Here is a 26,625-nt window from a genome sequence, read left to right on the forward strand (position 1 = left end):
TATCTAGCCACACATTCTTTACCGACCTACTCATCTTCCCCGCTCTGCGAATGGATTTCTAAGGACACGACTTACCCTTTTAGGTCCCAAGTTTTCCACACCAGTGGTCAGTATTCTTCATGGCTCTGCGCTTTTGGCGTGGAAAGTCGAGAAAAGAAATTGACAGCAGCATGCCAGGGTGGCGTCTATATAGGTGCTGTAGATGTCACTTCCGGTGTGGACGACGCACTTGGACTTGAACAATGCCACCTTCCGGCACGCAGGGGTACTGCTCACGTAAAATCTCCCGAATCCAGTCTGATGCCTGGAGAAATTGTAAGGTAAAAAATTTGAAGCTAGACAAATTCTACCATATAAGATGTTACCAAAGGTAAGTAACTTGTTCAATAGGTACATTGTACCTAGTGCAAACATTTTTAATTGTCTATTAAAAGTACACCTTTTAGAACTCAGCTTATAATACCCTGAGGTTACCTATCAAACAGAATAACTTGTAGTCACCCTGAAGCTTCAAGTGACTCAATCAAATTAACCCTAATCCTACACCTGCTCCCAAGCATCCATTACATTTTACCAGGCACCCTAGAAAGAAGGCTTGTTTCTTCCTTAGCTCTCAGTCCCTCCCTGGGCTTCACAGCACATGAAAACACATTCCCACCTCAACCCCGCCCTCTCTGCACTTTCGCACAGACACAACTGGAGGACCACATTAACTGTTCAGGGATGGTTGTCTTTTTTGCAACAAAAATTATGTGAACTGCCTTTGTAAAATTAATAAAGCGTGGGCATATGGGTTCCCATAAATCTGTCCCCTTCAGCTTCACTTTACATGCAGATGCCCCTTCAAGGTGAGTCGAGGAGGTTACAAGGATAAGACCAGAAGGTAACGTTCAGACGCAGAGCTCTGATCCTTTGTACCACTGTTGCCTCAGAGTAATGGCACAGGAGAAAGAGGAAAGTAGTGAGATCCTTGAATAGTGTCAAAGACATGGCCCAGAGAGAGGAGTGCTATATGGAGGTTCATTTTGTAGTGTACCAATGAACTAGACAGCTTCCTCAGATGCCTTGTGGAAGGTGGGGAGTTACTGGGGCTCTTGTTTTTGTTTTTTTAAGGGCCATTAGTGCCGCAAGTACTGAGGCCCTAGGGCCAAGGTTGTGAGGGGCTACTGCACGATTTTGTCTGTCTTACTACAAAAAATGGGGAGCCATTCTCCTTGCTAGCATTAGGAGCATGGCCATCTTTGTTGACATTGTGTAGAGGCAACAGGGCCCTAGCAAAACAGGCGATAGATGGTACTTTTTTCCCTTTATTTGTATAGAAAGGGGCAGACTTCATGCTTAAGTCTAGCAGGGGTGGCCCAGTGGAATGGGCAGAGGAGACAGCCGGCTTTACAGGGTTGATGGCACTATTAGTGCTGGCGGTGCAGTAACACCCGGGACCAGAGGTGTGAAGGTCCAACTAAACCCTAGTTATGGCTGCTGCACTATACTTCTTGTTTGCATAAGACCCTAGCACACATTTGCTGTGACAGTGTTGCTTTGGACCTTGGACCCAGGGCCCAACGGAGGTGAATAATAAAGCAAAAGAGAAATCTTAGCTGAGTCTCGGAGGTGGCAGAAAGGTGGTGGGTCAAGAGAGGGACCCATGTTTTTGTACTAGGCAGCGGAGACTGCTTCTCAGGTGAGTAGCTATCATTAGTGAAGCAGAGGCAGTGGCGCTGGGGCCCGCTGAATCACGATTATGACTGTCTATCCTTACAAAAGGGACCTCGGGCAGGGCTCATTTTTCATAGTAGTATTAGGGCAGAGGGCAACCTTGCTTCAAAGAAGGGGCAACGCATTCGTAATGGCCAGGCATGAAAAGAATGGGTGAAAGAGGCAGAGGAGTGTGTTTCTCAGCACCGTAACTACCATTAGTGCAGCAGGTGAAGCAGCATTGGGACCCAGACTCAACACCCCAGTGATGATGCCTATTGTCTTATGTTCTGTTTGTGTTTTTCGTTTGATAAATATTTTTATTGAATTTCTTTTTATTGAGCAAATAGACAAAGAAAACTGTGGTGACAGTAAACCTTTTGGTTCAGTTGGTAAAGACTGCAGCATCAACTGACAATTACCCATAAGTCTAGCAGCATGTCATTTGCCCCTTAATGAATCTCACATTCAGTGTGGGTTATGAGCTAAAGAATAATACTCCTGAAATCATCTCAGAAGCTCCAGCAACCCAGGCACTCAACCCTGCCCATCCAGCTCCCCCTTTTCTTGCCATAAATATTTTTTGGGGGGTGGGGGGCACAACTTTAAAACATTTTCCTTAGTGGGGCTCAGAGCAAAAGAGATTGAAGACCCCTGGGTTGTCGTCATATACAGCATAGAGTGACTGTGTGTACACGTGTGCTTAAACTGGAAATGGCATAAGCCCTGAAGGCAAGTGTTGTTGTGGATGTTGAAAGTTATATCTTGTAAAATTTACGAACCAGTAACAATTGGAGAGCAAGTAGGACTCCATGGTAAATAAGGTAAGTGTTGAGTGCACTTAATGTGGGTTGCACAGACGCATTTCAAGGTAGGTTGTGGCTCAGAGCCATAGCCTGTTCCAAAATAAACCTGATCTACGAGAAAAGCCTAAGCTTCTGTTGACAATAGACCAGTGGATGTTTGGGCATATGCTCATGTCCGGTAGTTGTACTACAGTGCTAGAGATAAATTATATGTACCAAGGAATTTTATGAAATGTAGTTGTTTATCTCCAGAACTTCTCTATAGATTTAAGCAGATAGTTGAAAAATATAGAATGTAGGGACGAGCCACATAAAGTTGGTTTAACTCAACCTGGGGCTGTAAGCATGGCTCCAAGGTTGCATGCCATTCTTCTAATCCCAGGAATGTGTGTAGTTGATTTTCCCAAACTGCTGAGGGTTGTTGGTAGGACCTCGCAGAAAGTAGCAAATGCATACCTATCAACCTCTTGACTTAAAATTGCAAGTCATTTGAAGTCTTTGAGGGTGGTCACAGTATAGTGAAGTAGAGTTTGACCTCTGTTTTATTTTGAAGGATGTTCAAGATTTAGAAAGAGGGTGACCCATTTGTCTATTGAGGCATTATGTTAGGTTGGTGAATATCTGTAGAAAGAGGGGAACATCCACTCCATCAAATGTGGGTGGCTTGTCAGATAGACTGTCCCCCTTCCATTTGGTCAGAAGTAATGTTTGTTACCACTTGATTGGTGATAGAAAATTGGGCACTGGTGTAGCTTATTGGATTACTTCAAGTCCACAAACCCTGTAGGACGCTGTCTCAGTGACTGCATGATGTCATCAGCTATGTCATCAGTAGTGTCATTTGAGATGTCAATGATGTCTTCAGTGATGAGTCGTGTAATCTGTTGGGTCAAAAGCACTCCATCATGGGACCACAATGTCTAGTTAGGTGACTAAACTAAAGCTGATGTACTCCAGTGTTTTTGTGTTTTTTTCTTCAAATTAGCACTTGTCTAATTTCTACGCTTAACTAGAACTTCAGTTCAACATTTTATTTTTGGCAAACATATATGTGTGGAATTTATATATGCATTCAATATATTCAGGAATATAAAACATGGAATACATTACATACTGGAACTGGAAAGCCTCAGTACTTTAAAAAAGCATGGAAGAGAAAGCATCATAGAAGGTACCTAATGTGCTGGACAATAATATGCTGGTTTGTTTAATATTCTTGCCAAAACTGTCCATCCAGGGGGAAACCCCTTTTGCCGCCCTTTTATGTTCCAAACGGTGTTCTCTCTTTTGAGTGTTTTCTTGATGAGGTTTTTTCTCAGGCATATTTCTACAATCTGCATTGTTGGTTAGAGTTTTGGAAAAAGATACAGTTAAAGTAAATTTGAGTGCCATCAGCATGCTGGTGGTAGGAAATACCAAGATTTCTCAAAAGGTTGTCCAGTAATTGACAGAGTTTGAAGAGGACAGGTGCCAGGATTGAGCCATGAGACTTGTGATATGGCTTGGGAGTGGGATCAGAGATGGATCGATCTGTTTTTGTTCGAGTACAATCAGTAAGCTATGATTCAAACCATTTCAAAATTGTTCCAGCAATGCTTATCCTACTTTTAAGAATGTCTGGGAGGGTTATAGTTTGAACCATGTCTATTGCTACCATTTGAGCTTGAAAAATGCAGGAGAGTGTGTGTTCTTGGATGTGTTTTACTTAAATATGATGCAGCACATGTTTGGGTGACCTTGGAGTTGAAGGGAAGGCCAGTGATATGGCAATAATTCTCAAGGGTCCAGATTTTGTATTTTTTTAAGCAGTGTGTTGATCTATGAAGGCTTGATCCATTGTAGAATGAAGCGGTTTTAGGGTGAGGAGTTGTCTACTGTCAGCTAGTGTGGCAAGCAAACCTTCCTAGTTCTTTGCTAAACGTAGATGAGATAGGATCTTCAGTGTATGAGAAGGAGTAAGTGTCAGTGACAACCAAGACAATGCTATTCTTTAGAAACTACAGAAAAAGAATTTCATTTGAAACAACATTGAAAAGCGCAGGTTATCAAAACAAATTAGTGGACTCACTGTTATCTTTGTCATGCTGTTAGACCCAGTGTCTGTTCACTGAGGTCGGGATCTAGAAACCAAGTAGGAACTTTTCAGTGACTTAGCTGTATTAACAAGATAAGGCAGGGAAGCACACTCTCCAGAGACATGCAGAAGACTTACTGTCCCAACTTCTGCATTTTTAAATGTGGTTCAAAGTAGCTAACCTTGAAAATTAACTTACTTTTTTTTCTCCATTCAGGAAGGGACATCAGCAATGGAGAATCTAAATGAGATGCAGTGCATGTGGTTTGAGACAGAGTGTGCTTCAGCCTACCAGCGGATGGGTAAATATGGAGAAGCCCTAAAGAAATGCCACGAGATTGAAAGGGTAGGTAACCACAAGCCTCGTTGATTCAGCTTACGTTAACAAAATTGGTGGTTATGCTCCAACATTGCTCACTCCTGCATGTTTCTATCTATCAATTAGTCTTGGAAAATTTGCGAGAAATCCATAATGAAATACACAGGGCATGGCAAAGGCAGAACAGCAATTCAGAAAGGCTTTCACCAATTTCCATTTAATTGTGTAAAGTCTTCTGAACTGGGTCATCTTGAATTATTTTACATTAGTTTGTAAAATGTTATAGCTCTTCAGAGCTTGTATTATGTTGCATTTGATTTATTATTAATAAATGATTCATTAACGCAATACTCATTTATGAGTAGCTTGTTCATAGTCTACTGCAGACAAAACTGCTGTTGGTAGTGTTTATACATTATGTAAAATATTTTATTAGCATTTTAACAATAATACTACAAGGGCTGAAGTTTTAGAAATAAATGGGGATCTCTTTGCTTACAGTTCAGCCAAAATGAACTGGATGCCCTGATGACCTCCCAGTGACTCAAAATGATGTAATGTGTTAAGTACTCAAATAATCACCTTTGGATGGGTGTTTCCAGGAAGCGGGACATCAAGTCCTGGATCTCACAGGATAATTCTATAATAAGCTAAGTACCATCCAAGACTCATGATCAACAAAAGCAGAGCTCTTATCACATAAACGTCTTGGAACTCTAAGTGGTTCACCTAGCATTGAAGGTTTTTCTGCCTTTCTTAACCACAAATTAGATTCTAATGTGAAAGAACAACACCACGACCACAGTGCATTACCTAAACAAACAAGGTAGAACTAGATCCAGATCACTGTCATTGAAAGCCCAAAGTATTTGGTGATGGCTCATGGCCAGGGACCTGTCTTTAAAAAGTGATTAGCCTTTCAGGAAGCAAGCAGGTTTTCGCAACAGGAGCTGGGAGGCAAACCACAAATAGGTATCCAGTGGTAAAGTTGTTTATTATGTCTTATCAGAATGGGCCTGTTTAAAGGTGGATCTGTTTGCAGTGGCACAAAACAGCAAATGCCCAAACTTTGCATCCAGGAGATGTGATCGCGACTTTCTGGGCAATGATCTTTTAATCAGTTTGACAAGGACATTACAACTGTTTCTTCCATTCCTCTTTTTCCACCAGTACCATTGAAATTGCAAGCTTGCCTAGCAACTCTGATTGTGATGGTTACCGAGTGACCACAGCTGTGATGGGTCCTGGGCTTTCTACAGTTGTTGAAGAAACCACACAGTAAACTGCCTTGCTAACCAAAGTTGCTGAGGCAGGCAAGGGTGATTGTTCCATCCAAATCTGATGTCACTGAGTTTGGCAGCATGACTCCTAACATGAAACAAAAGGGATATTAGGATTCACATCAGTCTTGCATTGTTAATAAACAAAGTTTTATTTTTATTTTTTACAAAACTAAAAATAAACAGTATAGTACAGAAAATCAAGTGCATAACATTCACACTGTTTATTACATCTAAGACTCCAGAGCAAAGCTGGCCCACCGTTTGCCCCAAATTTTCCAAAATGTTTGAGGCCATCCTCTTGCCTCATAGATAGGTTCTTTCTGTTTGGCACACTAGTCCATGGCAGCACGCCAAGTAGTCTGTACCAGTGTTATAGGAGAGTTACAGGTGCAAGCTATGTCTATTTTAGCTAGTAGCTTCCCCAGTCACTCAGAAGAATGGTCTCCTGAAGGTCCGCTCAAATCCTCTAGTAACCCCAGCAGAGCAATGTGGGGTGAGGGTGCCCTTGTGAAAGTGTGTTAAAGATCTCCCCAATAATTTGAAGTAACTGGCCAAGCCCAGTCTATATGAAAAGTATCTGCTCTTGTTTGGACAACAAGTGTATGTCAGTGATGGGTGCACCTGGGCCCACCAGAGCCGTAGAGTGTGAAGTAGGTGAGGCTTAGGTACTGAAGATGCCAGAAGATAGCCAGGACATGTGAGGTCATTTTAGCATCCCTCCTATCGTCTTTGTCCAATTAACTGGTCCAGCCCTCCCATTTTTCCTGCAGAGGAGCAAAAAGATCTGAGGAGTTAACGACTAGTGATTTGTAAATTCATAGGATACCCCCTTTCTTAAGTAAGCCCAAGATGAGCTTGGCCTCTATAGAACAGTTTTCGGGACGTCATTCAGTGGGGTACAGCACGGCAGTAGGACATGGCGGAGATGTAGGAATCTATCGAATTGAGTGTTATGTTTAAAATCTGTTTGCAACTCTTGAAAAGGATATCTTATGTGACCCCTGACAGTCATCCACCAATCTCAAGATGCTGATGAGGTCTTGCATTGAAATGTTGAATGAAGATAAGTTAGTAGCAAAATCCTCTGAAGCCTTTAAGTGAAAAATGTTTTCTGTCCTGTCAACAATAACTGCAGTCCCATCTTAAGTCAAGAAGAGGTGGTCCTACAGTTCTTGTTCATGCTGACCTAGTTTGAGTTGCAACTTTGTTCTTTAGAGTCTGCCTGAATGTAGTTTAGGGTATTTTAATATATATTTTGTCTTATTATCCTTTATGGCCAAGAGCTGCGTTGTTGGGGATTTGTTTGCTACTCTAGTCTGACGTTTGACTATCACTGAAGAGCCTATGATGCAGAAGAAATGGATACTTGCCTATAATCCTGGTTTTGATTGTAGTGATTTTCATCAGAGTCATTAATTACCCTGTTACCTCTGCTTCTATTATCTCGGCCATGCAGTATTGGGGGCTGAAAGGGTAATAGTTGATGATTGGTTACTTCTAACCGCTGATTCCTCTCCCTTAGAATATCCCAAGATACCAGACTAAATCTGGAAGATTTTGCAGCATAGCTCCTGTGTGCTGGTAGGTGGCTTCACCCCAGAAGTGATGGCTGGGCTCTCATATAAATGCTACCCAGGCACACTGAAGTTAGTTCCTTTCATTCCGCGCCTTCATAACCAGATCCAGAGAATGGAATATGTCCCCCCTCATAACTACAGGTTTTAAGCCTGTTGGGAGTGTTGCAAGCAGATGTCCTGTGACAGATCACCACTGGATATGTCTCTGGTGTTTGATTTTGAGCCATAACGTCAACGTTGGGCTCGGAGTATGCCCTTATGCATCCGAACCCAGGATCATAAAGCTAGGCTGTTCCTCCGCCAACCCACAGAAAGTCGCATAAGTTCCATTAGTGCTCAAAGTCGAGAGTGCCAGCTCTTTCTTGCTTCGTGGCCACTCCTGTGACAAGTCTTTATGTCTGTTCATGTTTTTGGGTAAGGTCAAGTCCAAAAAAGAAATGTAAAAGGGCCAAGTGGGACTCACTGCAGTTTCCCAACTTTCCCTCTGAAAAGTTGTGAGGATGGTGTCCCCTACAAGGGACTCAAACTGCAGCTTATCCCAGTGCATCTCGAATTGCAGGGCCATCAGCGACATTGCAACAGATTATGGCTTTGAAGGAAACCATGCCACATCTTTGGCAATCTTTCAGCTCCCTCTGGCATGACTTTGGTCCCCTCAGATCCACGGGGCACCTCCTGTCTGGTTACCACTGGCAGGTCCATCCTCTGCTCCATCTGTGTCCCCTGAAACTCCTTCAAGTTCAGCTCCACAATCCATGCCAGTCCCTGCCCCACTAATGAAGGATAGCAATGCTGTTGTCCTGTCTTACTGTGAACCAAATCAGCCTTGACCACTTCCAAGTTTGCGTCCTGGAACAGTATTGACATGGCCAACCCCTATTCATTCTGCCTTTGACAAAACAGCACCTTTGCATAAGAGCCGCACTCCAACAACTTTTCAGAAGAACAGATTCTAACTAAAGTTATTCTTTAGCAACAATGGGGACGATGGAAATAAATTTCCTCCACACTATGATGATAACAGTTTTTATTTGGGCTTAAATAATGCCAGTGGACTGGACACTTTCCCTGACACAGGGCTGGATTCTCCCCTGGTCCCCCATCAAAAGTCAGCCTCATTTGCTGCAGATGGAACTGAAGCTCTGGTCTTAAAATTGCCATAGGTTGAGGTGAAAACCAGTGTCCTAATTGAAGTTTTGCAGCCTAGGTAGACCTCATCCAAGCCCTTACTGCCTTTCAGCAAGGCTTTGACTGACGCCTTGTGAGAATGTGAATTATTTATTAGAGTGGACGTGAGTCCTTTTCAAGTGATATTGTCACAGTTCTGTACCAGATCCAGTTAGGTCTCAATAAACAACCCTTGGTAGCTGTAGCACAGAGCAGGCACACTTAAGAAAAATGTGTAAAGCATTTATCAATACCAAAACAGTTAAAAAGTAGAAAACAACACATAAAAACTCCACTCCAATTTATAAAATTATAGAATATTGTAATGGACAAAATAAGACAAAAGTCCAGTAGGGGAACTGGAGATAGGAATTTTTAAAGTTTGAATTAAATTCTTGCTCCGAAAAGCACCAGCTGCGGGCAGCTGGTCACGCTAGACTGTGTCAAAGTTAAAAAATTAAGGGTGACCACAATGGAGCAAGGGTCGGATGCAGAGACCAGGTTTGACCCGTGTCATTTGATGGATTGGGTTACTCAGTCACAAATGTGACTGATATCCTGTCTGCTGTATTACAATTCCATTATATCCTGTGGAATTGGTAATACAGTGGACAGAATATCCGTCATGTTTGTGACTGAGTAACCTGGCCACCAAACTCTAAATCAGGCCCTTAGTCTCTAAAATGGGCATCAAAAATTCTCTGCAGGTCAAGACTGCAGGCTGTGGTTGAGGTAAGTTTCACAAGATAAGATAACCATCGGCTGAAATCCCAGTGAGGCCATTGAATTTTGATGAGAAAGCTCAAGAGTGGGAGAAGATTAAAATTTGTGTCCAAGTGAGATGCACAACTTGCTTCAAGGAAAACCACCAAGAGGGCCCGGGGCAAGTCCAGTTAGAATTGGTCAGCTGGGCACTCCAGGAAGGTGTGCTTCTTGCAGTATATGTCCTTATAGCTTAAATGGATATTAGCCATCTTACCTATGGAAGTCTGCTTCTCAGTCAAGGATAAAAGTAGGGGTAGGTCCAGCTCTTGGGGGTCTCTCCACGGTTCGAACAGCAGGTGCAGTCCTTCTTCTGTCTTCCACAGGTCCAGATGTCTTCTGAAGGGGGTATTGAGGATGTCCATTTAAGCCAGTGCCAGCCTGTGGGTGGGGAAACTCCTGGCCAAACCTAACCAGTGGAATGAAGTTTCCCAGCTGTACCTTTACCCACTTCCTGTGTTTTTCATGGTCAACTAGCCCAAGGTGCCCCTCTCTAGCTAACACCAACATGGCAGAACCTTTCTTCCCTTGTGCAGAGCTCCCTGTGTCCACTTAGAGTTGTGGCTTTAATAATGGGCAAAGCCTTCCTTTCAGGGACCGCTTCTCCGCTGAGGCGGAGGCGCAATGCCCCACTACTTTTAGTAGAAGGAAAAATAAAATGATAGCAACAAAACATTATTATCATATATATATATATTTTTTCTTCTGAGCCAGGTTAGGGCGGGGATGGAGGGGGCTAGAGAGAAAGATTGTTTTGTGCACCAAAAGTGCACATGTATGTTTGGCCGGACAAACACACGTGCACTTTGCATTTCTCCTCGGCTGTATTGCGCAGCAGAGAGAAGAAAGTGCACAGGCCTTCTATCCCTCCGTGAGCGCCTACGCAGGCTGTCACACCAATCTTTTTTTTTTTTTTTTTATCTGTTTATTGAACGCAAACTGCACACATCGATACAATAGCTGTACATTATTTTGCAGTACATTTACACATTTGTATAATTTTACACAGCATTGTCACTACGAGAGGTGTAAAAAAAAAACAAAAAAAAAGCAATGTGGGGGAGGGGGATTGGAAGAAAAAAAAAGCGGGGATATCAAAAGGGAGAACTTTAACAGCAAATCTTAATAATGCGAGAGAGTGAAGGGTGTTGTAAAAGGAGAGTGCAGTGATATTTAACATACGAGCTGTTATGAGGGCTGATTGCGGCTTACTGGATCTGGCCAGACAGCGACGATGTCTGTAACTAATATAGTGATCACTTCAGGGGTATAAAGGGTGTCTGCGGTGTTAACGGGTTCAGGGGCAGGACTGTTTAACTTGTGATTGTGTGTTACAGGCCTGTATAGGCGTGTGGGGAGTAATTAGGCACAGGTAAGAAATATCTTTTGAGGAAGAGGAAGAATAATAGTAATGAGTGTGTTTAAGGATAAAACGAAGTTGCTGCTGTGCGGTCACGGCCTCAACAGCATCAGCTTAGGCTGTGGTGTGCAATGAGTCAAGACCTGTTCATGGGGGATACATGTCGTCTCTGGCCTCCATTGCCACCACGAATGTGTCCCAGACCTCTGGGCCCGCTAGGATGAGACCTCTCTGTTGTAGCAAGTGTAGTGTCTGGGCTTCAGCCTGAGAGCGGCTGTGTAAATCCCGTAGCCATAACGCGTGGGTAGGAGAATGTGGAGCTTTCCAATGTATTGCTATCAAGCGTTTATACACCACGAAAGCCAGGTCTATAAACCTGTGCATGTGTTTGTCTGCTTTAATACGATGTCTTATGCCGAGGAAGCAGGAATCAGGAGTGGGCACTAGGGTGTGGGATGAAATCTCTGCTGTAACCTCCGTCACGCGTTGCCAAGCCGAGTTTATGGAATGGCACTTCCAGACCATATGGTAGAAGTCAGCTGCTGGTGTAGCGCATCTAGGGCATGTTGGTGTTGTATGGGGGTAGATTTTTTGGATGCGGGCTGGTGATAGGTATGCTTGGTGCAAATAGTTAAATTGAGTGTATCGTAGGCGAGGATTACGGGATATTGATTTGATTGTTGTGAGAGCAGTGATAGTGGGGTAGGAAGGACAGCGTCCCAACGCGCCTTTGCGTTTGGCATTGTTGTGCATATTGCTTCGAGCAATACTTTATATAATGTAGTAATAATGCTCTTTGAGCTGCCAATAGTTAGTATAGTGGTGAGCAGCGAGGATTCAGGAGGTTCCGAGTTTCCTGCGCCCCAGATCTTGTTAAGCGATAGCTTTATGGCATTATGGGGGTTATTCCAACTTTGGAGGAAGTGGTAATCCGTCCCAAAAGTGACGGATATACCACCATCCGTATTACGAGTCCATTATATCCTATGGAACTCGTAATACGGCTGGTGGTAAATCCGTCACATTTGGGACGGGTTACCACCTCCTCCAAAGTTGGAATAACCCCCTAAATGTTAGAAAGGCCCCGTTTTGCATAGTGCCTGCGGTTACCAGTTCATCGAAAGTACGCAGCGCGGAGCGAGAGTATAAGTCGCCCAGTTGGAGCATGTTCATTTTACGTGTGTCATGGTGTATTGACAGGTTTTGGGTGCCCGGCAGTTGAAGTAGTGGCAGCAGAGGCGAATAGGGGAAAGATGCGGCCTTAGTTTGGACATATCTGCGGCAGCAGAATCGGGCAGCCTCTAGTAATATTAGTCTTGGAGACGTATGGGGGGTACTGGTTAGTATCGAGAGTATCAGCCTCTGTGATGGTATGTGGGTTTGTAACATCCTGCTTTCGAGCGAGGGGGTGTCACATAGCCATGTAGACAGCCATGATAATTGGGCGGCTGCATAGTATCTTTCGAAGTTAGGCATTCCCAATCCACCCATCTCTTGCGGGTGTTGCGTTATTAACAGCGCCACTCTGCGTCTATCTTTACCCCAGAGTAAATCCGTTAGTATTGATTGCAGCTTATTAAAAAAGGAACGCGGTAAACACAGCAGGAGAGCTGTAAAATAGTATAGAAACCTTGGAAGGATGAGCATTTTGGCTATCGCCACCCGGCCCATTGGAGACAGGGGAAGTGAGCTCCAAAAGGGAATTGAGCCGCGAACGGAGCCAAGGATTCTGTCTATGTTTCCTTCTTTTAGATCCGTAATAGTGATAAATCTGCACGCCCAATTATTTAAAGGTTATATGCGACCAAGGCAATTTGTATTGCGGTAGCGACATGTGGTGAGCTACCGGGAACGGAGAAATGGGGAATATGCTTGATTTGGACCAGTTGACGTGCAGTCCGGACGCAATAGCGAAGGAGTCCAGTAGCTGCAGGGCCTCAGCCATATAAGCTGAGTGATCGCGTAGATATATTAAGGTGTCATCTGCATACATAGATACGACGTGGTGGGTGTTAGCCTCCGGTATACCCCATATGTGTGCATAGCTCCGCAATTTAATCGCTAGTGGCTCCATAGCAATAGCGAACAGAAATGGGGATAGTGGGCAGCCCTGTCTGGTGCCTCTGCCTATGGAGAATGCTTCAGAGATAACTCGTCCATTCTTGACACGGGCAGTGGGCCTAGAGTAAAGCGTCCTGATCCAGTTAATGAAGCCGGCACCAAAGCCGAACGCTTTAAGAGTGTGTAACAGGTAGTTCCAACTAAGTGTGTTGAATGCTTTTTCTATATCTAAAGATAGGGCCACTGCTGCCGAGTTTGTATTGCTGTGTGTTATATGTAAGAGTCTTCTAATGTTCAGGAAGGTGCTTCTGCCAGGAATAAAGCCTGATTGATCATGGTGTATCAAAGTCGGTAAATAAGGGAGGAGACGGTTTGCGAGTATTTTACCTAAAAGTTTGCAGTCTGTATTCAACAAGGAGAGCGGCCTGTATGATTTAACGTCTAGAGGGTCACGGCCTATTTTTGGGAGGACGACTATCAGTGCTTCGCACATTGAGTCCGGCAATTGTAATTCATGGTGTGCTTCGTTAAATACTTCTGTTAGTGGGTGTAATAAAAGGGAAGCGTGGGACTTGTAATATTCTATTGGTAAACCGTCTGAATCGGGTGTTTTATTGCGTGCTATTTGTGATAATGCAAGGCGCACCTCTTCAATAGTAACGGGGCCATCTAGGGTGGCGGTGTTGTCTAGGATAAGCTGATTTTGGGGGACCAGGCTTAGTGTGTTGATAATATGCTGTTCTGGAGGTGATGGACGGGGCGTGTATAGGGTCCAGTAGTATGCGAAGAAGGCATTGTTTATGACTGCTTGGGTATAGGCTGTCACACCAATCTTGACACTGCTGTACTGCTGGTGACAGCAGCTTCATGATTGGCTGAGGGGAGTCAGGGAGCCTGTGCGCTTCCTGGGCGAGGAGGTTGGAAGAGACAAACCTGTCTCAGGTAACAGGTAAGTGGTTTTTTTTGTTGTTGTTTTTTTTAATCCCCCTGCCAGCCCTGTTCAGTGGAAGCCACCACTGCTTCCTTGTGTACACGCAACACCAATTTTGGGGGCAGACCTTCTCCCACTGGAATTTGTGCCTGGCTGGCTAGCAGGACTCTAAAGGGGACAGGCCTAGGTGTGAGTTAGATCTGCTTGTAACTGGGTAAGCACCTTTTAAAGTGTAATTAAGTTCCTGGGCACAGCCTTGGTGGCCATCTTGTTGGGCGGCATCTCCCCACACTCAAGCCCCTTGTCCACCATCTGGGAGCAATACACATCTCACCACAAGAAACCTTTTAACACTCAGGTGATACTGAATATTGGCAGAAAGACAATTTGGCCTAGACAGGAAAATTACAACTTTCTCAAAGTAGAACGAACAGATGATGGACGGAATGCTGAACAATGCAAAAATTCACCCCCACTCACAAATATCTGGGGTGAGGCCATTGCTTTTTTTGCCCACCACGCCACCCTAGTTTAGACCCAGCCATATGCAAATCAGTTTGGAATGGCATAGAGTGGACTGGTGTGTAGTGTAGAGTGCAGTTGTGCAGTGTTGCAGAGTATAGTGACGTAGAGTGCAGTGGTATTAAATTTAGCGGCGTACAATGCTTCGTCTTATAATGCAGTGGCATAGATTAGAGTGGTGCACAGTAGAGTGGGAGTGGTGCAGAGTGGAGTGACATAGAGTGCAGTGGCATAGAGTACAGAGTAGAGTTGACTGGCCTAGAATACAGTGGCACAGAGTAGCATAGAGTAGTGCAGACTAGAGTGGCATAGAGTGCAGTGGAGTAGTGCAGAGTAGAGTGGGGCGAGTTCAGTGGTGGAGAGAAGAGTAGTGCAGAGTAGAGTGGTGTAGCGTTCAGTGGGGGAGAATGCAGTATTGCAGAGTAGTGTGTCAGTGCAGTGGTGTACAGTGGCATAGAGAGCATCGGCAGAGTGCAGTGGCATGGAGTGGATTGTTTCAGAGTAGAGTGGAGTGGTGCAGGGTAGAGTGCAGTTTCGTAGAGTGGCATAGAGTGTAATGTTGTAGAGTAAAGTGGTGTAAGGTGCTGTGGCATAAAGTACAGTGTAGATTAGATTGGCATCCTGTAGATTGATGTACAGTTGCAGGGTCATAGATTTGAATGTTACAGAGTAAAGTGCATTGGTGCAGAGCATATTGGCATAGAGTGCAGTGGTGTAGAGTGAAGTTTTGTAGAGTAGATTGGCATGGTCTGGACTGGAGTGGTGTAGAGTGCAGTGATGTAGAGTGGTGAAGAGTGCTTTGGCATACAGTAGAGTGGTACAGGATAGAGTGGACTGGCATAAATTGGGGTAGTGCATAGTGGAGTGGTGTAAAGTGGAGTGTTGCAGTGGTGTGGAGTGGCGTAGAATGGAGTATTCGTGGTGTGGTAGTACACTGCCATACAAACAACATGTTTTCAGTTGAATTGACCATTACATTTGCACAGACATATAACTTTACTAATAAAACTACACAGTGCACAGACAAAAATGTGTGGAAATGTTATCACCTAGTTCAATGATTTGTTTTGATCATATTAAAGTATTTGTTTCCAACACACTTAAGAAATAACAAAAAATTTGCTTCATTTATGCATTCATAATTCTGATAAATTCTGAAAAACCTACACAGTTCATTTAAATTTGGTTGTGTGTAGAAAAAGCGTTTTTACTCCAGAGTATCCAGCAAGATTGTAACATAAATCATCTCACTTTGAAGTCAGAGAAAGAAAAGTAAACAAGTGACGTGGAAGATAGCACCTGACACTTGACCTTAGTCTTCGAATGCATAGTAAATGTGACAAGATAAGAACAAGATTTAAAGGCATGTTCACAGAAGGCGAGTTTGTGGGCTCAGTCATGCTAGAAAAAGGGCAACTGGGTGATGAAGATAAGGGACTGCTGTTGACAACATTTGCCCTTCTGCCTGTAGAGAAAATCAAAACCTTCATAACACAAATTAACTCGAGCTCATCCAGTAACCCTTGTCCACCAACCAATCGGGGGTGTTTCTGCTAATTGGGACACAGACAATTATCAAGCCCCTGAAAAAGAAACCAGGTGGATATCCTTATGACCTTAAAAACGTAAGGCCTATCTCCCTCCACCCTGCCAAAGTGTTAGAGAAACACATTAATCAAGAGCTGACAAGTTGTATGCTTGCCTGTGGTTGCCTTGATCCTACCCAACACAAGTTCAGGAAGGATCACAGTACGGAATCTGCCTTGATTGCCACTACAGATATCATCCGTAGGCAGATAGATCAGGGAGGGGCCGCTATTCTAGTATTGCTGAATCAGCGCATTTGATATCATCTCTCCCCAGCTGATGGAACAACCACTATATGAGGCAGGTGTGAGTGGGTCAGGCCTAAGGATTCTGGAATAATTTCTCCACGGAATATCAATAACGGTCAGCTGTGGGATTTTAGTTCTGATGGCTTCCTCTTGCCTTGTGGAGTCCCACACGGATTGTCACTTTGCCCTACCCTATTTAACTTATGCGTGGCTTCCTTAGTAAAATTGGTCCGCACTTTTGGATTTCAAGTGATCTCGTATGCGGATGACACCCAGATCATTGTCACCACCAAAGATGACTGGGAAACAGTGGCAGACAACTTCCAGGCCTGTATGAGGGAAGTAAGCTGTTGGATGGGGCATAATAGATTTAATAGAGTTAAAACTGAGAGATTTATTTTTGGGATGGGACTAAGACGTGAATTTGGAGTAGCAGATGGTGGCCCAAGTCCTGTGGCACACTGCCTAGCCTCATGAGAGTGGCAAAGAATTTGGGGGTAATGTTTGATACCGCCTTGACTTTTAACATACAGGTCAATAAGATAGTTAGGGAGTGTTTCTGGAACATGAGGATTTTGAAAAAAGACTTGCCATTTGTACCACTGGAGCTTAGAATAACAGTGGCTTTAGCTCCTATAACAGCAAAAATGGACTATTGTAATGCACTATTTCTTAACATAAATAAATCCTCACTGAACAAACTACAGCAGATTCAGAATCAGCTGCCTGGTTGGTACTAGCTCTGCCAAAACGTTCCTCAGTTAAAGAGGGGCTGAAGAAGCTTCACTGACTGTCAGTAAGGAAACAAATGTCCTTTAAGGCCCTGTGCCTGACCCATAAAGCGTTACATCTGAATGGCTCAGGATATTTGCAAGAAGTCCTTAAGTGGTATCATCCACACCGTCCGTTAAGGTCAGCAGATCTCAGGCTGGCTGTAGTGCCCCATTATTTTAAAGCTAAATGGTGGGATCTGGCCTTCTCTTTGGCTGCGGTTAAACATAGGAACTCCCTACCAGTTCAGATTAGAGGGACTGAATCCCTGCTTTTATTTCGTAGGCAACTTAAAACTTGGCTATTCTCTCAGTAGACATCAGAAGGGTTGTGGTATTTGCTCACATTAGCTGCTCGATACCTCTGGTCTGAATGCTTTTTATAAATATCAATATAAAAAACATGGTTTAGACAACGGGAGGGACAAACTGAATCTGGAGAACCTAACGCAAATACAGCTAGCAAATAGAAAGCCAGAAAGTGTGAGTTTCAAACCACAAAGCCACTGATAATAAACAAGCGGAATGCATTCCTAGGACAACTTTCTGAAAGTCCCCACAATGTTTTTAGAAAATCGGACAACAGCGCTGTCTGGTAGGCTGCAACCTAAAAAGGATTATTTCTGGACAAAGATCTAGCTTTCTGCCAAATTCGGTGTAATCCCTTTCAGTGTTTCAGGCTATAGCCATGTTCAAAATCCCTATGGGAATTTCCCTGTTTGAAATTGAACGAGACAAATGCATTTTGGGACCCCCTCCCCCTTTTTCTCACCCGTTGCTTGACGAATCACTTCCAAACTTTATATAAAAATATGTATATCAAAGCACAAAGCGGTCCTATTTCATTGCTCTTTCCCGGGCTGCTGCAGGCGTTAGGGACGGACATTCTCTCGTTTTAATATTCAAACAAAGAACTGCTCGTTTGTTGCACTCCAGGAGAGTATAGCATTTTATTTCAAATAATTACAACACCTAAACCACCACTGATGCGTTTCGACCAACAGGTCTTGCTCACAGCTCGTGAGTGCATTTTCTATGTCTCATATTTATAATATTCCAATCATATCCATAATGAAGCATTATGGGATACGAAGTGCTATTAAAAACAAATTATTAAATCAAAAGTTTGTTTGTGAATTGCATGCAGTGCCGATGAGCATATTTGTTCAAACTTGTTGTTGAACTTACCTAGTATACACAATAGTATTCCTTATCATGCATCAGTGACCTTTACATATTAATATATACTTTTTAATACACAACCTTTCAATTGTTATACTTTTTGGTCATAGTGACCCTGATACAATATCAAGACATGTTATATGTGTGTATACATTCAACTCATTCTGAAATATCTCATATTTGTACACCTCATACTCTCATTAATAACAGTATGGATATTTATCACATTCCATGTTCTTTTACTTATTCTGGGACTCAGTGCCCAACTTTTCAACATAAGTCCGAAATGTTTTATCTATCTATTTTCCATTGTCTCTACATATTGTTGGCCTCATGTCTCAATCCTACTCTACACTTTTTTTATGTGTTAGTAATTTGGAGAGATATCTCTAATCTATTGCTTAGTTGCTCTTACAGTTCAAATCTACATTTAAAGATGACTGTACAGTTCTTCATCCCCGTTTGATCCATTGGGAGTCTTGGTCCTTAATTGTATAACTAATCGGGACTCCAAACGCCTGAGTTTCAACTCCCGATCTCCCCCTCTCTCATCCTTATCCATGCTTGCAATACCAAAGTATCTTATATTTGTCCAGTGCTTCCCAATGTGTTTTGATAAATGCTTTGAAATGGCATAGTTCACATTCTTATTCTGTACAGCGCTAATATGCTCCAAGATCTGTTTTTTTAAAGGAGATATAGTACTTCCTACTGATCGAAGTCCACAGTAACATTCGATCATATAAACCAAATAAGTGGTATTACATGTAACCCTTTTGTTGATAATTATCTTGTTGCCTTTTGAGTCTTTGTACTCTTTTGTATTAACTGCTAAAACATGCCTTGCATTTACCACAACATACAAAGCCATTTCCTTGGATAGTTAGCCAGTTTGACAGTTTATTCATCATCATCAAAAAATACTTTATTTGATTGTATCTCACAATCATAAAAGCAGATAAAATATACAAGATAGCACCAATCGACATCCACATAGTATAAATAAGATAAAGTAAATCAAGACCTACAACAATTAATACCATATGATAAAATTCACTACAAAAACTAACAGTTTATTCATTTGGAAATGACTCCTTACCAGGAGATCTTGTAATGATGGTACTTTTCAGTATGTAATCTTGGGTCTCTCAATGACTTCCCAATGTCTGGATCTTTTTTTATTACATCCCAGTATTTACTTAGAATATTCAATATTAGATGGTTTTCTTTACTGTATGTCATCACCATTCTCGTACTGCTTTATTTATTCTTTCTTATAACTCTTTAATTCGATTTATAATTTAATACTTGAGATCTTGTTAAGGATCCTGCTTTTTTCTCACCACATTCAATATCTCTATATCTGTACTTCCTCTGAATAAATCTTTGTTTAGTTTCAGCAAATTGCACCTCCATTTCCCATTCAGTTTCACTCTAATGAACTCACCATATGGGATACTTATTTTTAGTGATTCTGGATGAAAACTGGATCCATGCAATATACTATTTGTTAATGTTGCTTTTCGATATAATGTGGTCTGGATTGTATTGTCTTCTATATATACAAGCACATCCAAAAATTGAATATGACTGGTACTGATGTTGCATGTAAATTGTAAGCCCACCTCATTCTTATTCAAATGTTCAAAATATTGCATGAATTCTATCTTTGTTCCGTTCCATATAAGGAACAAATCATCAATATAGCGTAGCCAAATTACTGTTTTCTCTGCATATTTCTCATTATTCTCTCCCCAGGCTATGTGTTTTTCCCACCAACCCATGGCTCCTTTCTATTAAGGACGCAGAGGCAAGGATTATGCCCAACTTTCTCCCTTTTATTACGTTCCAACAAACTTTATCATTAATGAAAACTACCTTTCTCAATGAGCAACATTAAAGGATTACAAAAATATCATCCAACTGCAACCAGTCTATCATAATCATTCGTCCCCTGGTCAACTTCTTCTTTCTTGATTGTGGTAGAAGAGTTCCCAACTCACTCGCCTTTGGTCAAGTCAGATCCTGGAAAAACACAGAATGTAACCATAATGCTGCATTGCATAGACAATATCATGCTGTAGGCGAAATACGAGTGCATACTACATTACTAGAGTTGTATTCCTCATAAAAGCAATCTTTGCAATTTATATGACCTCAACAGTTCAAGGCCCTATAAAAATACATATGTCTCAAGCAACTATACTTACACATTAGTTTTGCAAAGAAAACTATCTTGACTGATATCAGTTTCTTTGAATCATGCTAGGATGTGAAGTTCTCAGAAGCCTTGGAGGGAATAATCTTCACTTCTGTGTCTTTAATAGAATTGAAACTTTCTGTTACGACAGCTAGGACATTTTTTATTCTGTCCTGAGGAAAGGATTATGCTCGTTCAAAGCTTGTCCACCTCCAAAGACGCTAAATCTATAACCGGTTTGAAATACAACTGGAAATGGAATCTGAAGTCTAATCTGCTGCATTAAGGATACTCTGGCCCCTAAAGAGAAGGCTTTAGAAGCTATTGCTCCTCTGGCAGAGTGGGCTTCAAATTGCAACACATGTATGCCCGCTTCCTGCATGACCTAGCGGATCCAGTGAGCTATGGTGGGGGGGGTGGATAGACTTTTTTAAAAGTTGTTTTGAGAGCTGTTAACAGTCGTCTTTCACTAGGGACGGGGGCGTACTTCCTCCGTCATATTATAGTATACCTTGAGACAGCAAACCACGCATAATTTGAGGAAATTATCAAAAGCTGGTAAGATACCACCTTACAATTGAATTTTGTTGAAAATGACACCTTGGGGGAGTAAAACGTTGACCTGTGATGTCCAGCACTCTCACATCCGAAACTATCGGGGAAGAAACCAAACAGAGCAGCATTGTGAGATTCTCCTATAATTATTTTCTTGTCAAGAATTTGTTCCACTATCATGACCAGAAAAAGATACAGGACAGTTTTGACATCCCATAGGGAGGAATATATGGGTTCTGTTGGCAATGCCAGATGTATTCTGCTCATTAGTTTACACACCAGCGGAAGTTCCCCTCCCTGAGAACCCTGTATTGGCAAGTGATCCGCAGAAATGGCCGACTGGTAGGAATTTACCATCCTGTAAGCTATACCTTGTGATGCCAGCGAGGCCAAGAAAATCATTATAGAGACAACCTTGTGCCCCATAGGATACACACCGTGTTGAGCACACCAGTGAACCCACTTGGACCATGTAGACTTATATAGTTTTGTGGTTCAATCTGCCCATACAACGGCCAGCTTTCTTTCAGCCTCTTGTGAAAGTCCCGGGACCAGTTCCCTGTAATCCTTCATCGCATGAGAGACATTCGTTCCTTCAGGATTAACAGTTGAAAATTGTCCTGAGGCTCCCGGAGGAGTTCTGTAGCGTGGGGTGAAACCAAACTTCAGACCTCCAGAATAGGATGATCAGGACTAAGTTCGCCTGTTGTCTTCTCTCCTGTGTCAACTACCTCATAATCATTATGAAAGGGGGAAACACCTATTCCCTCTCCCCAGACCAATCTTGCAGGAAGGCGCCTGTCACTGTTGATAGTACTTGGCCACCTGGTGGTCCAGGCGGGAGGAAAAGATGTCCACTGTAAAAAGGCCCCCACAGATTGTCAAGTTTCTTAAAGATCCTTGGATCCACTGCCACAAGTTCATCAGAATACTCCTTCAAGCACCTGTCTGCTGCCTTGGTGGAGGCTCCCGAAAGATACTCCGCCATGACTGAGACGTTGAATAGGCAGAATGCCCAGATGTCGCTGGCCAGATCTGTCAAGACTTTCGATCCGGTGCCCCCTAGATGATTTTTATAACGGGAATCTAAAATGGTGTCCATTTTTAGGAGGATACAGCAAATCCCCTTTTCTTTGGTCCAGCATTGGAAAGCGAAAGAGCCTACTATTAGTTACTGGCAATTTATTTGGAGTAGTTGTTCTTTGATGGACTATTTTCCTCCTGTGAAAGATTCCCCGCAGCGTGTCCCCATCCTGATTTTCTGGTGATGGACTCAATAACAACATACGCATCTGATCTGAATATGGCTCAGCTCTTCCATGCCTCTATCTGAGCCAACCACCACCTCATCTCTTTGCTCACCTCCTCTGTCAAAGGAACTTGCTTTGAATATTGTAGGCATCTGTGCAGGTGGAAGGCCTTGAACCGTTGGAGGGCCCTGTAATACAAGAGGCCTGTAAATATTGCCAGAATGGAGGAGGACATATGGCCCACCACCTGCTCTACTTGGAGTAGTGAGGTCGTGGGCCTGGACAGAGTCTTCATGAACTCTCTCTGAATTTTTGCCTCTTTCCTGGATGGTAGACCTAGTTTCTTCTCAGAGTTGATGACGAATCCCAAGAAGGTTGTCTCTTTGGATGGCATCAGGACTTTTTCTAGTTGATGACAAACCCCAAGCGTTCATGCAGGTGGATTATCTTCTGCATCTGATTCTTCAGCCTGCATGGGCATTGGTCCATGAGGAGGAGGTTGTCTAGGTAAATTATCAAGCAGTAGCCTTGAGCCCTGAGGGACTCCATCACCAGTTTCAACACCTTGGTGAAACACCAGGGGGCCAAGGAGAGGTCAGAAGGCAGTGTCTTGAATTCTTACACTTGACTCCGCCATCAGAACTGCAAAAACCTGCGATGAGGTGGGAAAATAGCACCCGTCAGGTACGCGTCTTTGAGATCAAGAAGCACCATCCAGTCTTCTGGCTGCAATAGATTGCACAAGAGTTGGATACCTTCCATAGCTGTAAAGCAATCACCCATTGAACTCTCTTAGGTTGATCACGGGTCCTTGACTTCTTGTCTCATTTCTCCACTAAGAAGATATTGCTGAGGAAACCTCATGGTGGAGATGTGCCGGGGCAGTCTTGCCTTTCCAGAGCCGACCGGCCACCTCCTGATTTATCAGGGCCGAGAAAACCAACATGAGTGGACGTGAGTGTTGGATGGGGGAACCGTAAAACTCGATCTGAAAACCTTGGACCATTTGTAAGACCCCTGCATCGACTGTAAGATCCTCCAATTGTGCAGAAACAATTGCAAGCCGCTGCCCGCCTTTTGTTAGGAAGAAAGGTGAACACTCAACCTGACTGGTCTCCATGGAATTGACCTCTGGATGAGCCCCTGGCTTTGCGTCATCTCTTTCGTCTTCTGGAGGGAAAGAGTTCCCCGGAGCGGGATTTGTCCTGGCCTTTGTGACAGCCTTAACACCAAGGAGGGCCTTGGATGCAGAAGCGACTGGTTGAGTGCTCTCTGCCACGGTTTGCCCCGACACAAATTCAAGGGTGGAAGATCTTTCTTTTTTTATGGAAGCCTTTGCCTCCGGCATTAGCACTACTAGGTACACCACGCGGTCTGGGAGTTACGTCTGCTACCGAATTTAGACCTTGGCATGCTGTGGACTTATATACACTAGGCGATCTCTATAGCGATAACAAACTGACCCCATTTAATGAACTGGTGGCTGAGACAGGCCTCCCGGCAGGACAATTCCTGCTATACAATTCATTGACTAGGGCATTATCGAGTGAATGGGAGGACTCGACAACCCAACCCTCAACCCATTTACCAATATAATATATGCAGGTTATGCGACAGGGCAGGCATCTGATTCGATGGTTCACATACACTGCATGCTCTACACTGTGCTGCACACGCTTGGGAAGGCAATTCCAGTGATCCTTTTACAGATGCAATGTGGGAATTAGCCCTGTCCAGCCACACCACTATCCCCCGCAATTTCTAGATTCCTCCTCATTCAATTTTATATTATCCATAGAGCATACCTCACTCCGGCTCGCATTAATAAATATTTTAACTGTGTTGATGTGGCCTGCCCCCGCTGTAAGCAAGTAAGCGCGGACATTCTTCACATGTTGTGGTCCTGTCCCTTCTTACATATCTACTGGAGCACAATCACATCGTGTCTATCGACATACACATCACGGCCGCTGCTACATAAGTGGGAATCCTGTATCCTTGGCCTATTTCCCAGAAACAAAAATGACAAAGATTCCACGAGATTCCTGGAACTTGGGCTTCTAACAGCTAAACGTTTGATCACCCGGAGATGGAAAGCTACTGAACCACCATCTTGGCTGGCTTGGAAACACTCTTTTCTGACATGGGCGGAGGCTGATGGGGTGGCTTTAGACGCGAGGATACACTGGGCATACACAAATATCCCCTGTCCACCAGCTGGGATGAGATGCTGGCACTCTTATGTGGTCCAGACACAGACAGAGACTAATATAACAGGTCAACAAATTACAGAAGCACCACAAGAATAGGCAATTAACATGTTGGAAATTACATTGGTATTCTTACTATCTTATATACTCCCATACACTGTTTCTGGTCAATTCGTCGTTGGCAACTTATATTTTTGCACAAGTTAGATCTTGAACTTAGTCATTTGTGTAGTTATAGTGGTGGGTGACTGATTTGGGCTCCATGTTTTGTTGTACTACCTTTTCTTTGTATTACATTGTTCTGTTTATTATTAACCTTGAATCCATATTTATAAATGAGTCCATGGACATACCGCTTGTACCACAACTAAGAAATGTAGCTACATACTGTGCAAGGAAATGCCCTTAATCCTAAGTAGACGGCCACTCAACGCATCTGTTCCCAATGACTATCGCCCACTCAGGCATTTCCAGTTCTGATAAGGGGCTCGCTAGTATTACTAACCTTCTTTTACTAAGGGCAATGTTTTGTGGACTTGGAGCGAGCTCCAGAAGTTATGAAAAGTACCCGGAAAGTGCATGAGTATGACACTTTAAACAACACAATTGTATTGTAATGCTTAGTTGATGATACAAAAAAAAAAAAAACAATAAAAAGATTCAAGCCAAAAAAATGGGGTTGTGGTGGGACATAAAAAAAGAGCACACGTTCAGCATTGTTTCCTCCCAGGTGCCGGACAATGCCACATAGTGCCCTGCTGCATCCTGCGCAACCTGATGAGGTGTAAAAGCTACAGATTTTCTAATAAGGATTCCTTCTGAAAGCCTTACAATAGTTTACTTTGAGATGGGTCTCATGCATGCACCACAGTTTGGCACAAAGGATGGTGCCGCCTACACAGTCTCCTCTGTGTTTGAGACTTCTGCATACTTCTGCTCCATGGATCCTTCTGCCAACCAGCTTGTCACTCTGACGCCTACCCACATGGAGTCTTTTTTGGTCTCTGTCTCTTTTGGAGACATCGAAGACCTCCTGCATGATCACACTTATTGTTCAAATTTGACCGTTGGCTGTTTTTAACATACAAATCGTGACACCAGATTGCGTTTTTAATTCAGCCTGTCTCTTGGCCTGCTTTGCTTGTCAATTCTGACATTATATATCTCTCATGAATGTTTAAAATTGTTTTAATATATGTTTTTAAACATGCTTTTAGATTCTAGGTTAGCGCATTTTGCACCCTCACTTGGCATGATTGCTTAGCACCCTTGTTTCGGCAACAAGGGAGGGTGATGTGGGTCGTTTTTAGTTCCCCATCTGGGCACAAGAGATAGCTTAGCTTTTCGCTTGCGGACCTGTTTCTCTTTTTACCTACTCTCCTCTGACCTATTTATCATGCTTTCTTTTATTCTGTTTACATTTTATTTCCTTTTAGCACTGTTTGTAGATGCGTGCATTTTAGAGAAATGTTTTAATTTTCCTAATCAGTCATTCTGAGAAAGCGTCATTATCAGTGATGTACATGGGTAATGTCATCATGCTCCTTTTGTTTTAAGTTAACAAGAACAGAATGCAAACATGTTGGATATTAGTTATGTAATTACCAGCACAAGATTACGTACACAATCTGATGTTTAGGTACATATGCCTTATAAAAACACCTCACAAGACCAAGGTCTTTACAGGGGGTTCCAGCAGGAACCATCTAGACTCCATGCTGCTTTGCAGCGAGTCACAGCCTTGTTTCTCTACAATTCCTGATCCGGAGGCCAAGTGGCCGATCTCATCCTAAGGTAACGGGGCTGGGGGTGTCACTCATGGACACTGTACTGGCAGATTAGGCTCTCGCTTTAGGGTAGGGTTTAGGCCTTATTACTAGGAATTGAATATTTCATGTTATTACAGTATGGTGGGGGGTTTCATATTTACCACTTTTATCCTCACCATTCTGCTTCTGTTATTTCTCACTGGTATAATCATTGCAGCACATGCATTTTATTGTAGATTGCAGTCTTTTCAATAAATATATTGAGAATTGTCTTGCATCTTCTTCATTGCCTGTGTG

At 43.0% G+C, this 26,625-nt stretch overlaps 1 protein-coding gene across 4 annotated transcripts in view; it reads left to right on the plus strand.

Moving 5' to 3' along the window:
• Positions 1 to 26,625, plus strand: part of NAA16 (N-alpha-acetyltransferase 16, NatA auxiliary subunit) — a 476,406-nt gene that overhangs the window by 346,965 nt on the left and 102,816 nt on the right. For all 4 annotated transcript variants that reach the window (XM_069205334.1, XM_069205337.1, XM_069205335.1 and 1 more), the window contains one exon: positions 4,793 to 4,921. In XM_069205334.1, the coding sequence (XP_069061435.1) occupies positions 4,793 to 4,921 (129 nt within the window). The remainder of the gene's footprint in view (positions 1 to 4,792; positions 4,922 to 26,625) is intronic.

Source organism: Pleurodeles waltl, chromosome 8 (assembly GCF_031143425.1).
Source record: "Pleurodeles waltl isolate 20211129_DDA chromosome 8, aPleWal1.hap1.20221129, whole genome shotgun sequence".
NCBI lineage: Eukaryota > Metazoa > Chordata > Amphibia > Caudata > Salamandridae > Pleurodeles > Pleurodeles waltl.